The sequence below is a fragment of the Epargyreus clarus genome, unplaced genomic scaffold (assembly GCF_041222505.1).
Source record: "Epargyreus clarus isolate Ecla_fem2 unplaced genomic scaffold, WU_Ecla_fem_2.2 ptg000026l, whole genome shotgun sequence".
Lineage (NCBI taxonomy): Eukaryota > Metazoa > Arthropoda > Insecta > Lepidoptera > Hesperiidae > Epargyreus > Epargyreus clarus.
In genome coordinates this window covers 16,871,894-16,886,871 of record NW_027332233.1, presented here as the reverse complement: position 1 = coordinate 16,886,871, position 14,978 = coordinate 16,871,894, and the positions used below count along the sequence as shown (strand labels likewise).

The window sequence follows — 14,978 nt, the reverse complement described above, 5'->3', positions numbered from 1 at the left end:
AATAAACATCACAGGCCTTTTTGAATTTTAAAACTAAATAGGCAAGTTATAAAATAATAAGATCCCAACGCCGTGCAGTGCGATTTCATTTCAATTGCAAAGTGCGCTATCTGTGACATAACACAGTTTCACCTGACTGTACCACGTAACGAGCTAATGCAATTTCTATTTGCTACGTAAAGTCAAAGTTCAAAGTTAGTTTTTAACTAAATAACTATACGACTTTCGTGATTTAGTTGTGTCTATGATGAGAAGTTGATCCTTAGGTACCCCAGCGAGTTAGTCATGAATTGTATTATTCAGTCCTTTTCTGTGTGTTTTGTTGTGTGGGTTCAAAAGTGTGTGTGTTTATGGCTGTCAAGCATTTATACAGTGGCTATAGATGTATACGATATTATAGTGTCATCGCAGGAATATTAACGTATTATGTTCCCTTTAATAGTATTATAGTTCGTAGTGTATTCTAATATTCACAATAGAGACGAGTTTTGAAATAACGCACGTACTCGCTTTGTCTAAAAATTGTATAGTTGAATAAAATTTTACAGCTCTTAATTCAATAAATCTATCCATTTATTGACAAAACTCGCGGAACAAAATGTATTTTCGGACAGTACGACGGAACTTCAATAAAAACAAATATTGCGAAGCGTCTTTTTTGTTTGTTCCTTGAATAATATCGAATGGATTTTTATCTCTGTCAGATTCTGCGGGGGTACGTTTCAGTAACGACAACGGCTTTTTCCATCCGAATGGCGACGGGCAACGATAGGTATACAGATTAGGAATCTATTCTCGCTTTTTTTCTGTATCTGTCTTTCTTTCCACGCCGATAAAACTCGATACGGGTGTCTGTTTCGAAAAGAAAAAATCTAAAGTGCCCATCCGATGAAACTGAGCGTGCCGCTTCCAGCGGAGCGTAAACAATTCAATTAGCCCGTTCATTGTTAATTTCTAGCAATACTCTACCTATTCTGTCGTCTTTAATATCATCCACTTTGGGGCGAGGTTCGTCAAATTTATTACTTCATCGCTCGCTTCTTGACAGTTGCTTGTCATTGTTTTCAATTATTATGTTTCAAATTGGTAGGCAAATGAGATCGGTTGGTTTCGTCAACTCAAGGCTGTCTCGAGAGAATAACAAATTTTAAACTCATTACTGTGCCGTCGCCTCGCCCACTCTTGAGCCGATTTTTAATTTGCGATCTCTTTAATGAGACTCGTGTTTTCAAGGACCGAGTTGTGCTGCTCGGTTTCTTAGGAATATTGTTGTTGATTTTGAAGAATGAAATTTAATTTCACACCAACTTTGTTTAATTTATATTTTTCTTTACAATTCCATTACAATCGCTAACGTTGCGACGATTTGAGTTGGCGAAATACGAAACTTTATTTAGGGATGAATAAATTTTATAATAACGTTTACATCGTTGCCGTAGAATAGTTTCGATTTTCTTATATAACATATCCTTGAAGCGCATAACCTAACAGCAAATAAATCACTCGCATCAGCTCGTTACGCGGTACAGTCAGGTGGAACGGTGTCATGTCACAGCGCACTTTGCAATTGAAATGAAGCACCGCACAGCGCTGCGACCTTTATTCGTGACACCTCCACACTCTTCACGCGCTTTGTTAACCCGCAATCGAGGTTTGTGAGTCAAATGTATAGTTGGGAGGAAATTCCTGCATAATTGCTGCTCGTCGATCTCGTGTCGAATGCTCGAATGAAATGAATACTCGAACGTAACATAAACTGAAACTGTAATTATCAGAAATTATTTCGTAGAATTCCCTATGGTCTATGTACGTTTATTTTATCATGTTATTTAAAAGCGTTTGATTAATATTTTTATTTAGGGACATTTATTTGTTTGACTAATCAGTGTTTACATCTTTCTAACCATCCCTCTCTAAACAGTAAATTGAGTCGGAAATAAAGGTATACATAATTGATTGTCTCATAAATAAAGCACACGTAAGTTAACTCTCTGATCTGTTGAAAGACCTGAGTGTTTGTTTAAGTTTTATTTGTGGTGACACAAAACCAAATTTTATCAAGAGCCATGAGGGCATTACTGGTGAAATTTTATCATTTCAATAAAATTAACTTAAAGAAAAACATTATAAGTATTCGCATGTTCCGTGTTATAAATTCTTGTCTTTGTGACAGGTGAGGGCGAGCGCGGAGGCGAGCGGCGGCGGTGCGCGGGCGCGGGCGCGGGGTCGCGCGGCATGCGGCGCCGGCCTCTGTTGCCGCTGCTGCTGCTGGCGCTGCTCCGTGCGCACGGCCTGCTCGCCGCGTCTGGAGGTATGTACACGTGTCAATGTCACAGGCGGGAGCGAGCGCGGAGGCGAGTGGCGGCGGAGCGTAGGCGTGTAGACGCGGGGGTTGTGTAACGATAATTTACTGCAAAAGAGAAAATTAGCACATGTTATTTCAAATTAAATGATAATTTTTAAATAAAAATTAGGTATTACATAAATATCTGAATCTCTGACAACGTCTAGGTATATTGTTAGACAATCTATGACATGTGTTTTAACCGGTAATATCTCGTGAATGCACTACTAGATCGTGCTTTTGTTTATTGCAAACCTAATGTGTACTTTAACGTTAGTGAACCCGTTGTAGTTGAAGTGCAGTGACACGAACGCCTCATCTGGTTCAACTATACAACAGTGATAAGTAACTCCATATAAAGATATTGGTTATATTTTAGCTTTAGCCCCCTAGATTATTATTGCTTATATACATCTGAGTGGCGATACTACTCTAGATATTAATATTCTCCGTATAATATTATTACATAATTTCCGTATGTGAAACAGCGCGCGAACAAACGCCTAACAATATGAGAGCCTTCTAAAATCACGCTACACGTATCCCGATAGGAGGCATCACTCATCCGCCGTCACAAAGCGAATCCCAGTGAAACTCTCGGCTCTATCATCTGAGCCTCCTTTTATGGGCCGTTCCGTCAATACACGTCGTGCCAATCAATTACAGTCTGATACTTTGGTCTATTCTGGTGATTTCTTTGTTCTGTGGTAAATTGCGTAAGGTTACTTTTTTTTGAAAATTGACAATTTGAATTATAAGAAAAATATAGAATTTCTCAGAACTGCTTTAAGTTACTGATATCGATTAGATATAATTAATTATCGATTACGTTTTTTCATAGTAGGGCTTGGAATTTGATAATTCATAGTAGGTAAAAGTTGTGAAATGTCGATCTTGACAATTTCCGCCTACTACAAATTGTCAAATTTCGATCGAAAAACGTAGGATAGATTGAATAATAATAACAGATTGAATGAAGTTTGTAGAAAAAAAAAACGGAAAAATATTTTGTTAATCAGAAAATTTATTTTATATTATAAACAAGGATAATGAGCAACTTAGTTACAATGCAGTCAAAAAATTCAGCATTAATTCAATAGGGATCTAAATAGTAGCCGAAAGTTGGTAGAATAAGAAGGAAAAAGATACAGAAAAGAAAAAGTTTTTGTTAATTTACGGCTGTTTTAAATTCATTCACTTTAGTGAGTTAGCGGGCAACTACTTATTTGTATAAAAGTAGTTATATCCGCGATTTCCTTTCTGTGGATTTTAAGAAGTAAATACAACTATTAAGCTTTTTGCATTATGCCAATTTAATTTTTAGGATTGGGGTTTGGTTTCGTTAGGAGTAGACTCCAGGAGTGGTTTATATTGATTTATGGTATTAATAATGATGTTATGATATTAATAATGAATGCCAAGTAAAGAGTATATAAATTGAGAGATCGCAACGCGCATTTAAGGTTGCCCGAGATTCTGCGGCGGATCCGAGGCTCCCCCATGGATGAATCCATGTTACCACTGAAGATACTCTTCCCACAGTGCATCGGTGTGGATTGGTCCACGTCCGTCCGTAATATCATAGACCATGGGAAGCCAGCATCACCATTGATGTATTTATTCAATCATCATCATCATCAACCCATTACTGTCCCACGGCTGAGCACGGGTCTCCTCTCATAATAAGAAGGATTAGGCCATAGTCCACCGCGCTGGCCAAGTGCGTAGTGGTAGACTTCACATGCCTATGAGATTTTTTTTTAAAACTCAGGTATGCAGGTTTCCTCACGATGTTTTCCTTCATCGTTTAGCAAGTGATAATTAATTTCTAATACGCATATAATTTTGAAAAATCAGTGGTGCGTGCCTGGGGTTTGAACCCTGGACCCTCGATCCGAGGCCGAGTTTCTTAACCAGTAGACTATCACTGCCTTCGATTTATTATTTATTCAATACATAGCCAGCAAGTAGCGTATATAGGACTTTACATGAATATCATGTAAGGCGTCCTAATTATAATAATTCTTCAAAAGACTGTCCGTTTTTTCCAACTAAACATTTCGAGCCAACTGTCAGTAGCGTAACGCGAACAATAATCCATTATGTTATCTGCGATCTACCGCCGTCATTGTGAGGATTAGCCGAATGCTGTGCAGTAGTGACTCAGTCATGGCAACCGATTGACTGTCTCACCGACAGCAGATAAACGATATTCTGGAATAATTAATTTTGTTTTATGTCCGAGGTGGACCTTTTGTTACTATGACAGTGATGGATTGTTTTAATGTATTGTGTTCTCTGCGTCAATTTACATTGGAAAAGAGTGATATAATATGCCCAGTTCTATAACGCGCCTATGCACGTGCCCAGCAGTGGGGCAATAAAAGGATTGCGGTTTGCGTTTGGTTAATCTTATCAGATGGGGTCTAGGCTGTAGCACTACTGTACGTTTTTATTCTTGTTTATAACGAGTTTAGGTTATAACTGTCAGGAAATAGATTTCAGTGAAAATTACTAAATAATGGTCTAAACTTGTTTTTTAATGATATCAACACATTTATTGCCAGCTAATCCACTTAATAACTAATAAGAAGTCTAATTACGGTTAAGATATATCTACGGCACTTATCATTTACTCTAGTGTGTACTACTATTTGCTATATATATTTCGTAAGATATCCGCGCTTAGCCGTTACTAGGTGATGGTGAGACGCGTACCGAATACTGCGCTGGAGCGAGCCAGTCACGTCGCTCTAATAGAGCTCGTCGATCACCGCAGTGACGCGGTCCAATTAGACTAAGCTGGGAAAAACTAGAACGTCTGATAAAGGAACAATGGGAGATGATGCTGTAGAACTAGTCGCGCGGTAATAATTTGTTATTGATGATACCGCGAGGTCCAAGGACGGACGATTTCTTTCAAGGGACCCGTAATTGCACGGTTCTTTGGGTTATCTTCAAAAAATCTTTTTTGTCTTCGGTCAGTTTTAGTTTTAATCTTTCGTTATCCTGTTCAGTTTCTGTGCATATGTCTGAAGATATTTTAGTGCTGCGATATTACTATATTGCTTCGTGAATACGACGCTAGGATATTTTATTAAGGATTCGTCTTAGCCTTCTCAAATTACGTTTTAGGGATCTTTATAACATTTGCGGGTATGGAATAGCCTAAAACCCTAAAAATGTGAAAAGTAACATCTAATCCTATCCTTCTATTTTTTAAAAGTTATTCAAACGGGTAATGGACGAGATAGCTGGTCAGCTTTAAAACCCAAATTGCCAGTCATAAATAGAATGCATAAAAGCGAGTTTCAAAACGGATTACGAATATGCACAAAAAGAGTAATGAATGTCGAGACAACTCGGGAAGTATGTCAGGTTTGTAACAAGTGATGTACTATCATCTCTATCATACGGAGGAGCGGAATGCGAAAATGTAGTTCGTGTCCGATATGTCTCACTATGGCAGGTAAGCTATAAAATATTTATAAGGTATCTAAATGCCGAAAAACAAACCAAATTTGACCAATAAATCATTAAAGATTAAACATAATTATACTAAACTTTTAAGTCTTACTCTAAAGCTGGCACTACTTTCCTTATAAATAAATTACAGTCATTCAGCAACAAATAAAACATTTACTTTATAAGGCTTTAATTAAAAGAACACGCCAATTTTATAGATCGCTTTGTTAACATTGTCAGCGATTCACTCGTTTCTCGTTAACGGTAGGACAAGTCCTCGTACCCAGGGGAGAAAAAGTTTAATTGTGTCGGGACTTTTCTATTTAACTGTACAACGTGTTTTACATTCGAATCGCGAATGCGACAAAATGTTACGTTTCGCGTTGTCAAATTTGTGTTTCGAATTAAAAAACCGTAAACATCAGTTTAATTGAGCGTATTTGTGAAATAAAATATTCAGCACTCTATCGCTTAAAACTATCGCGGCGTTCAGCTGTTTCAATCAAACTAATGGGCGGTGTCTATAGTGCAGTGCGCTAAATTACAGCGCTTCAGCGCTGTTCGGGGTAAGGACTTTCGATCACTGCGAGATGCCTGTGGAGAGGCGAAGAAAGTTATATGTTACTAATGTATAGTTTGACTGTGACGGCACCACAAGGACTTATTCCACCTTATGTCAATAGTGTTAAGCAGTAATGAGTTCTAGTTATACGGTTGTGTAAGGCACAGAGACCGAGACTTTTGGGTTAAGTCCTCACAGTTGCAAAATGTCTTTGGTTGACTAAATAATTGATGAAAATAGGACACTTATCCTCTTTTAAGATTATTTATAGATATCCATTTAGCAGTAACCACTTTTCATCAGGTAGACTGCATGCTCGTTTTCTACTTCAATTTATGAAAAAAGGTGCTCTAAGATTTATATAGCTATATTCTCTACAATATTAACAAGCCCTATTAGTACTACACTTTTTTCTTCGCTTCTGAAACGTATCGCATATTGGTAGCATTGCTTCTGCACCGGACGCTGTCCCACTCGCGTTGCGGACACCATGACAAATGAATGGAGTGTCTGTCAGACTTAAGCCGCTTCGAACCTGCGGTGGAAATAAGGGACAGCTACGTGGCCCAATATAGTATAGAAGTTATAATGAAATTGTTCAAGCAATCGCCTTAACACCGATATTTCGAATGATTTAGGCCAGTAATTGGTCTTAAGTCTGGGAAGTTACAAACGATTATCTAGTTCACTGATTATTCGGATTATTCGGATTAGGAATCCGATAACGTCTGTCTTTTGGATTACGCTTTGGTTTAATATTTCAAAAGATTTGATTAGATTCTGCTCTATATACTTTTTAAAGATTTATGTATTAAACGAGGATTTACTTTATTTGATTATCAGTAGTTACGGATGCCCATAGAGTATCGACTTCAAGTAGAACAATTGTCTACCCAAGGCCAACAATATGATGACTAAGATGGTAATGTCAAATGTAAGTCAGTTGGTATCCACATCCATCCAAATGTAAGAACAGCTTAACAGGCAATAAACGTGGTAGTCTATTCCCGGTTGGTTTATATTAGTCCTATCACCAGGCCGAGGTTAGAACCCGGACCCGGAACCTCATAGGTAATCCGAAATAGTGGTAGTTATGACGCGTCAAATTATTTTTAATTTAATGTAAAACAGTTATAGGTACTCTATCTTTGGCCTAATTATAGATTTGCATAAATTCACAAATATCACAATCGTAATTATATTCTGTTCCAAACAAAAACTTGACACACAAAAAGTCTGTGAGTGGAAGGGTTCCGAGCGTGGACCCTTTACTTTAAACGTCAAAAGCTTAATTGAAATTGAAGTAGGATAATATTTGGCCAAAAATAGACCTTAGATGTATGATAAGTTGGCTAAAAACGGAGTAATCCTCCACAAATGAGAGGAAATATAAAAGTTGGCAAGCAATGATATGACATTTAATTACCCTTCATAGATATTTGGGGAATGTTGTAAAGAGAAATCCAAAAGTAGGAGAATTTGATTGCGTGGCGGAGGGGTCACCATACCGGTCTCACGCGCAGAGGGTCCCGGGTTCGATCCCCGGCCAGACAGATATCTAAGTGATAAATTTAGATTTCTGTTTCCGGGTGTGTTCTGTTTTTGTCTGTTTGTCTCTGTGTGTGTCTATAGTACCCACGATATAGGAAATCCTAGTGTGGAGCTGTGAGTGTAGAAAGCGTTTAATTACACATGATTAGCGCAGGCCTTGTCGTGACTATATTATAATATTGATAAGGGCTGCTGTGTTCTAGTTTAAAGGGCACCCTTCAAATGTCTCTAAGTCATTAAGCTCAGCGCAATCTGTAGCCTATCGAATAGAAATGATGTTGAATTCCATATAGCGTTGATTACAGACATCAATGAGCACTGGTTACTAACCATTAACTATCAGCTGAATCGCTACTTCAATTTCATAAAAAAGTTAACCGTTAACATCGATAAACTGTTAACCGTTACCGATACTACAATTTATAACAGCTATTCCTACTGATGGATGGCTCTCAAAAATCATAACTGAAATATTTGTTTTGATGAACGCGATGGGAATAGAATAATTGGCCAAGTGCGAGTCGAACTCGCACACGGAGGGTTCCGTACCACCAAATTTTTTATATTTTTTTATTTTTAGTATTTGTTGTTACAGCAGCCACTGAAGTAAATACAATGTGAAAATTTGAACTGGCTACCTATTGTGCTTTGATACATAAAGCGAAAAACGGCGAAAAATAGTGATTTATTGTATGGCGACCCGAATTTAATTACAACTTTTTTTTATTTGTTGTCCTTATACATACATACTCTGTAAAAAAATTCAAGTTTCTATTTATTACGGTTCAGGAGATAGATCCCTGTGACAGACGGACGGACAACGGAGTCTTAGTAAAAGGGTTCCGTTTTTACCCTTTGGGTACGGAACCCCAAAAATGCTTGAATGACAGACTAGATGGAGCCGACACTACAGCCATTCGCTAATTGAACCCCGTTTGATCCAGCTAGTCTGCTAATTGATATAACTCCCAAATATTTGACGCGGGATATAGCGAATGAAATGAAACACCAATTGCTGTGCTGGATTCCTGGAGTGCCGTTTTAGATAGTTTCTCTGTTGTATTCGTTTGGAATGAGTGAATGTAATACTGTTGTGTTTTTTGGAATTGCATTAGGAAACGAGTATGCATTCTGCTCATATAGGTGTTAATATCTATCATCGATTGTAAAGTAGTAAAATCTTATTAGAGGTCAATATTTAACACCTTTTTGGAGGTGGTAGAACCCTTTGTAATTCGACTCCGGCGGCACCACCGTCACACCTATTTCTACCTATTAACAGCAGTGTCTGGCGCTGCTGTGTTCCTTTTTGAAGGGCCACACCCTTCAAAAAGGGAGACATACTTTTCCGAGGCGTTCCAGTGTAGTCCTCAGGGGTAGAGGCTCATCTGTGGCCGACCTCAGCTAGGAATATTTAATCCTATCTGAGGTTGAGTACAGATGTCCATGGGCGGCAGTAGCCACTTATCATCAGGTGGACTATTCTTGAGTACATCTTGGAACAATTTGTATAAGTAAATCTGCTTTACCACACCCTTCAGACTAGAATCCAGCAAGGCTTTATACTACAGTTATAATTAAGACAACTTTACGATCAAAAACGATTCGAAGTAGTTCGTTTTGCACTTTTGGGCCAAAAGGAACTACTTTCAAAAAAAATACTACACTATAAATCTAAGTGTAGTGTTCTTATGTAATTTGCCTAGCAAATAGTTGGACGTTAATTAAATAACAGAAAACTGCTAAGAAGGCAACTTGCATCATATTTTATAACACTTGTAACTAAATTGAATAATTTCACTCGCATTGATATTTTCGCAAGCATTCTCACTTTAGGGAGTGTGCCAAATAGCTATTTTCCGTAACTTGGTCCAATAAAATGTAATTTAGTGTCAGCACACCAAACATTTGGGAGACACATTGTTAAACAATCAATAACACAAACCTATTTCACGATAAATCATTTAAGGAGGAAGGAATTCCAATAAAAATACAATCATTCTAAAAATACAATATATTCTTCCATAATTATCAATATTTACAATAATACATCTTCATCCACTAATTTATCACATTTACAAAAGACATTGCAAAATCAGATGACGTAATAATCCAAAGCAAGACTGAGCATTCCAAAATTATAAAAATAAAAAACGTATTAAAAGTAACTTTAGTTATAAATAACCAGCAATCATGTTATCTATACATAAAAAAGAGAATAAATCAGTGTAATGTGATTATAACTTATTTTCATAGAGCTCATTTGTTAAGTAATTTTACACGCATAGTGTAGGTGCAATATGAAATAATTATGTTGATTTTGGAATGAATACGAAAATGTAGATAAATAAAATTATGACATTTCTATTCAGTGACTCCACTGGTGTTGCGCGTAAAGTGTGGATATATATGTTTGTCTCTTTCTACGTAACGCCTCAACTTTTCGTGTTACACTTGATTTTACTCCTCATAAAATTTCCGTACCGGGCCTTATAACTCAAATCGTTTCTTAAGGAGTAAACTCCAAAAATAAATTAATGTTCCTTCCGCCTTTGGAATGCGGCATTGTTTACGGCCCGATAAACCCTTAGCCAATTCATTTTAATTGCCTGCTTTCCACTATAATTTATCTTTTCCAAAAATCTTTCTTTAGAGATTCGCCGACTTCCTTATCACGATAGACATGCTGAATAAAATCGGTATCTGTAATGATATGGTAATGAGTAAAATTTCGCGTAATTCTATGCAAATTAGTTAAAAAGTATACCTTTGTGCTGCAATAGGCTCTGTTGTTAAGCTTTGGCGCCAAGCTTAATTCAATTAGCCCTGTCTTTTTTCATGTTCCTTCAATTTGGTTTTTGAAAAGAAAATATACGTTTGACGTAGTTCTTTCTCTGTATTTTGCGTGGTTTTATCAGTGATAACAGCGACAAAAATACACCCTTATTCATTTTTTTTAAGATCATTCAATGTTCAAAAAATGTGTCAGACACTTATGGACCATTTTTAAAATTAATAAATTTCATAAAGGATGTTTTTTTTTATATTTGGTTGAATTAAATTTTTAATAGTTTTTAATATTAAAAAAAGCTTTCTACACTCACAGCCCCACACTAGAATTCATGGACACACACATAGACAAATACACAAACACCCAGACCCAGAAATCTAAATCATTTAGATATCTTTCTGACCGGGGATCGAACCCGGGACCCTTTGCGCGTCAATCCGGAATGCTCCGCCACGCGGGTCGTTAAATAATATTACCTGATCTCTGGTCTGCAGTGGTGACATTCAGTGTTTACCTCTCTTAAGTAGGGCAGGCTTTCAATAAGCCCGTATCTAGCTGTTTCTCCTCTACTGTTTACCAGTTTGCCAGACAGAATGGAATTGACTTAGACGGGATCGTTTAGGGAATTATATTCTGGCTTCTTTACTTTTAATTCCCGATACAAGTATAAGGAATACATAATAAATTAGTCGACAAGTCCTAAAGAATTCTAAGTTCTCGATAAGCGATCCACGAGTTTGGTTCGAGGAACTGGACGGCTGCCAGTCTACGCTTGTTTGCTTACGAAGAATCAATACCAGAGTATTTTGGGATTTTGCAATGAGAACATTAAAGCTGGTGACAATTTTGAAAAAAAATCTCATACTGGTATTACAAGTAGGTACTCGTAAATAATTAGTATTATCGCATTTAGTGTCTAATAGTGGTGATTGATTACCAGTCTACAAGACAAAGGATGAACTGGTATAGATAATTATAATTTTTCTTTGAAATTATTTCTTGCGATTTAATAAGTTTAGTGTCTGTTATAATAATATACTTTTTTTTAAGAATTACTTTTATTGTATATTAGATCTATTTGACTGATCCCGCCCGTCTGTCTGCTATCAAGAATTATAAGTAACTGGTAACACCTATGTGTATGTGGTTCGACTCAGGTGGCACCACAGCCACACCTATTTCTGCCTAATAACAGCAGTGTTAGGTGCTGCTGTGTTCCGGTTTAAAGGGTGTGGTAAGGGAGACATACTTTTCTGAGGCGTTCCAGCTTAGTCCTGAGAGGTAGCGACGCATCTGTGGCTGACCTCAGGTAGGAATATCTAATCCCATCTGGGGTTGATTACAGATGTCCATGGGCGGCAGTAATCAGGTGGACTGCAAGCTCGTCTGCTACTCCTATATTATAAAAAAAACTTTTTGTTTCACTCTTAAAATTTAATTTTATTTAGTTCATACCACGACCTGAAATGCCTGAATACCAAATGTATACATTAGAAGTATATTTCATATTGTTTACCTTAAACTGCAAATATACATCTTAAAATACTCAAACCAATTAATATAAAGCTCTGTTTACCGGCAAAAGTAAATTGGTTCGAGTCCATTATTTGATAAAAGGAAACGGTGAAGGTCTCATGAATATAAAAGTGTATCCTATTTTGTTTGTTTATTTATTATTCATGATGTACCTTTTAATGTTTGCTGTTTCGGGAACAGATAGATCGCTGGTTGCGACATGATGGATGTCGAATCAATTTGGGTATATGTAAACCTTTTTGGGATCATTGCTTAGCATTATTTCTTTGTTATTTACTATAAAAATGGTCGGATTGTTGTGGCACTCCATCTTCATCTTGTTCTGTCTTCGTACTTTTGATGTTATGTTCTGGTTTGAAGAATGTAGTTGAGGAGACATTATTTTAGATCGATCCAATTTAGTCTTTCCAATGCAGGTACTATTTCTCAAAATATATTTTTACGGTTAGATCACTGATTCTTCGGTATTATTGGATAATCAGAAATTTCATTTATTGTAAGAATGTATTTATTCTCATTAATGAGAGGTGATCATGAAAGGTATTTGAAGCCTTCCAATCCACCTTTGGTCAGTATGGAGGGCGCCCTAGTTATACCTTAACCCTATACTTGGCAGAGAATTTTATCCTAAAAAAATTATACTTTTGCTACTTCCCTGCGTTAATTGGGTTATAAGGATATTAGCAAAAATAAAATAAAAAATCTCTGAATTTCAGTTTTCAGAATATAGTATGTGTCTTTAAGTGCACACTGCCAAGTTCACGAGAAAAAAAATATGTGTCTTTAAATGCACACCGCCAAGTACTCACTAAACTAAGAAATAATAAAAAAATATAAAAATTTTCATACATTTTGAAAATACTAAAGATAAAAGTCTCGGAAGTTATGACATGTCAACAAGTTTTGAGATATTTTAATTGAGTTGAGAGATTAGAAGACCTCCTCCCAAAAAAACACAGTTCCCACATAAAGCGACTCGAAACTTTTTGAGTGGCAATAATTTTTGTTTACCGCTGTTCCCATGACGAAACAGCAACCAGGAATTACAAACGAAGATGTCCAGGATCTGTGAGGACAATACTAACAATGGCCTATCACATTTGTACGCTATAAAGCGACTTGTCTGTTTAGACCTGCATCCATGTTTCCGTTAGAATGTTGTATTAAATTTAAGCATATGATTGGACTTTATTCCACTTGTTTGAAGGATGTGGTAAGAAGATATACTTTTCTGAGGCATTCCAGCTTAGTCTTCAGGGCTAGTGGCGCATCTATAGCCGACCTCAAGTGGGAATTTGGTCTTATCTGGGATTGATATTGCAGATGTTCTGGAATCGTCATTATTGGAGATGTTTACATTTTTGACAGAAGACGCTATTGATTGGACAGGACTTGAGTTCAGGGACGTCTTTATGAGACCTAGACATCTGGAATTCATCTTTCTAGGGATTTGATGGATTCTACATCCGATTTAATTACGCAATTTAGACACCAAATCTAGAATTGTTCGGCCTCCAGTTATCTGATAAAAATATTGCAAGCTATGGACTGGGAATTTAGTGGAAACGGGGAAATATTAATTTCAGTCATGAATTATAAAAAAAAAACTCTATCTGAACTTTGTTCACCCAACCCCCTACCTTGTGTGCAGAACCTTAGTATATAGTAGCAAAGTTGGCAGTGTGAATTTAAAGACACAATATTGACAAACAGTAATATTGTATGTCGTTGGCAGTGTGCATTTTAATGCACACATAATAAAAGTCATGAATTACTATATATTCAAAACATTATATCTCAAAAAAATATCACCAAAACATTGCATAAAGCTTGCAGAAAGTAAGATTATATAAATTTCGTACATATAACTTAATTTCATTCAGATAAAATAAGATTCTTAGAGAGCGTTGCGCAGGCGCTGAATGACGGCTCGCTATTTTGTTTACCATTTACAATGTGTGAACGAGACAGATATTGATTTCATTTTCTGACATAAAGAAACGTTTGCTAATTCGCTTTCAGTTATTATTAGTAAGATTCGATGTCGCATTATCCGAAAAAAAAAATCTGATTCTAATGTGCATTTAAGTGCACAATGTCAAGTATAGGGTTAATTCTCTCTGGTTTCTTCTCAGAAGAGAAAATGATGATGATGAGACAGCAGATGATCCCAATTGTTGTAAAATCAATATTGCGCTTAGAAATCTGAAATCAACTTGAAATAGTAAGTACAGAATTTCTGAGTACCATCGCTACATTTATTTGTAGCGTAAAGTACGAGTAGTTCTAATCCTATTCTGAGATAACCATCTTGCCTCAATTGCTACTGATTGGTTTCTGTAAGAACCTAATTTTTAGATTAAGTTGGTTTAAAATTTGTGAAAGCCATTGGTCTTACTGTCAGGTGGACGGCATACTTGTTATACTACTTCATTATTATAAAAAAATATTGACCAGAAAATTAAACGGGCCCTTACTTGCAAAATCTTCAGTAAACTCCATTTCATGTACTTCATACATCAAGGAAGTTCAACAATAAATAACCTGTACAACGATGCAGTTAACATTCACATACTCGCAAGTTTACCAGTATCCTTGCTATCGCTGAATAAATTATCACATCGCTCGCTCGCTCGCCAACCGATCCATTAATCAAGCGCTACCCGCATCGAGCAATGTACAACGGCCGTTACCTTATTGTCGGCAGGTGGCGTTAAGTGTACGCGCGC

The 14,978-nt window shown here is 36.7% G+C and overlaps 1 protein-coding gene across 1 annotated transcript in view; it reads left to right on the top strand.

Moving 5' to 3' along the window:
* The window catches only part of mmd (disintegrin and metalloproteinase domain-containing protein mind-meld), a 544,021-nt gene that overhangs the window by 144,775 nt on the left and 384,268 nt on the right, over positions 1 to 14,978 (top strand). The window contains exon 3 of the mRNA XM_073088069.1: positions 2,174 to 2,311. Within this exon, the coding sequence (XP_072944170.1) occupies positions 2,174 to 2,311 (138 nt within the window). The remainder of the gene's footprint in view (positions 1 to 2,173; positions 2,312 to 14,978) is intronic.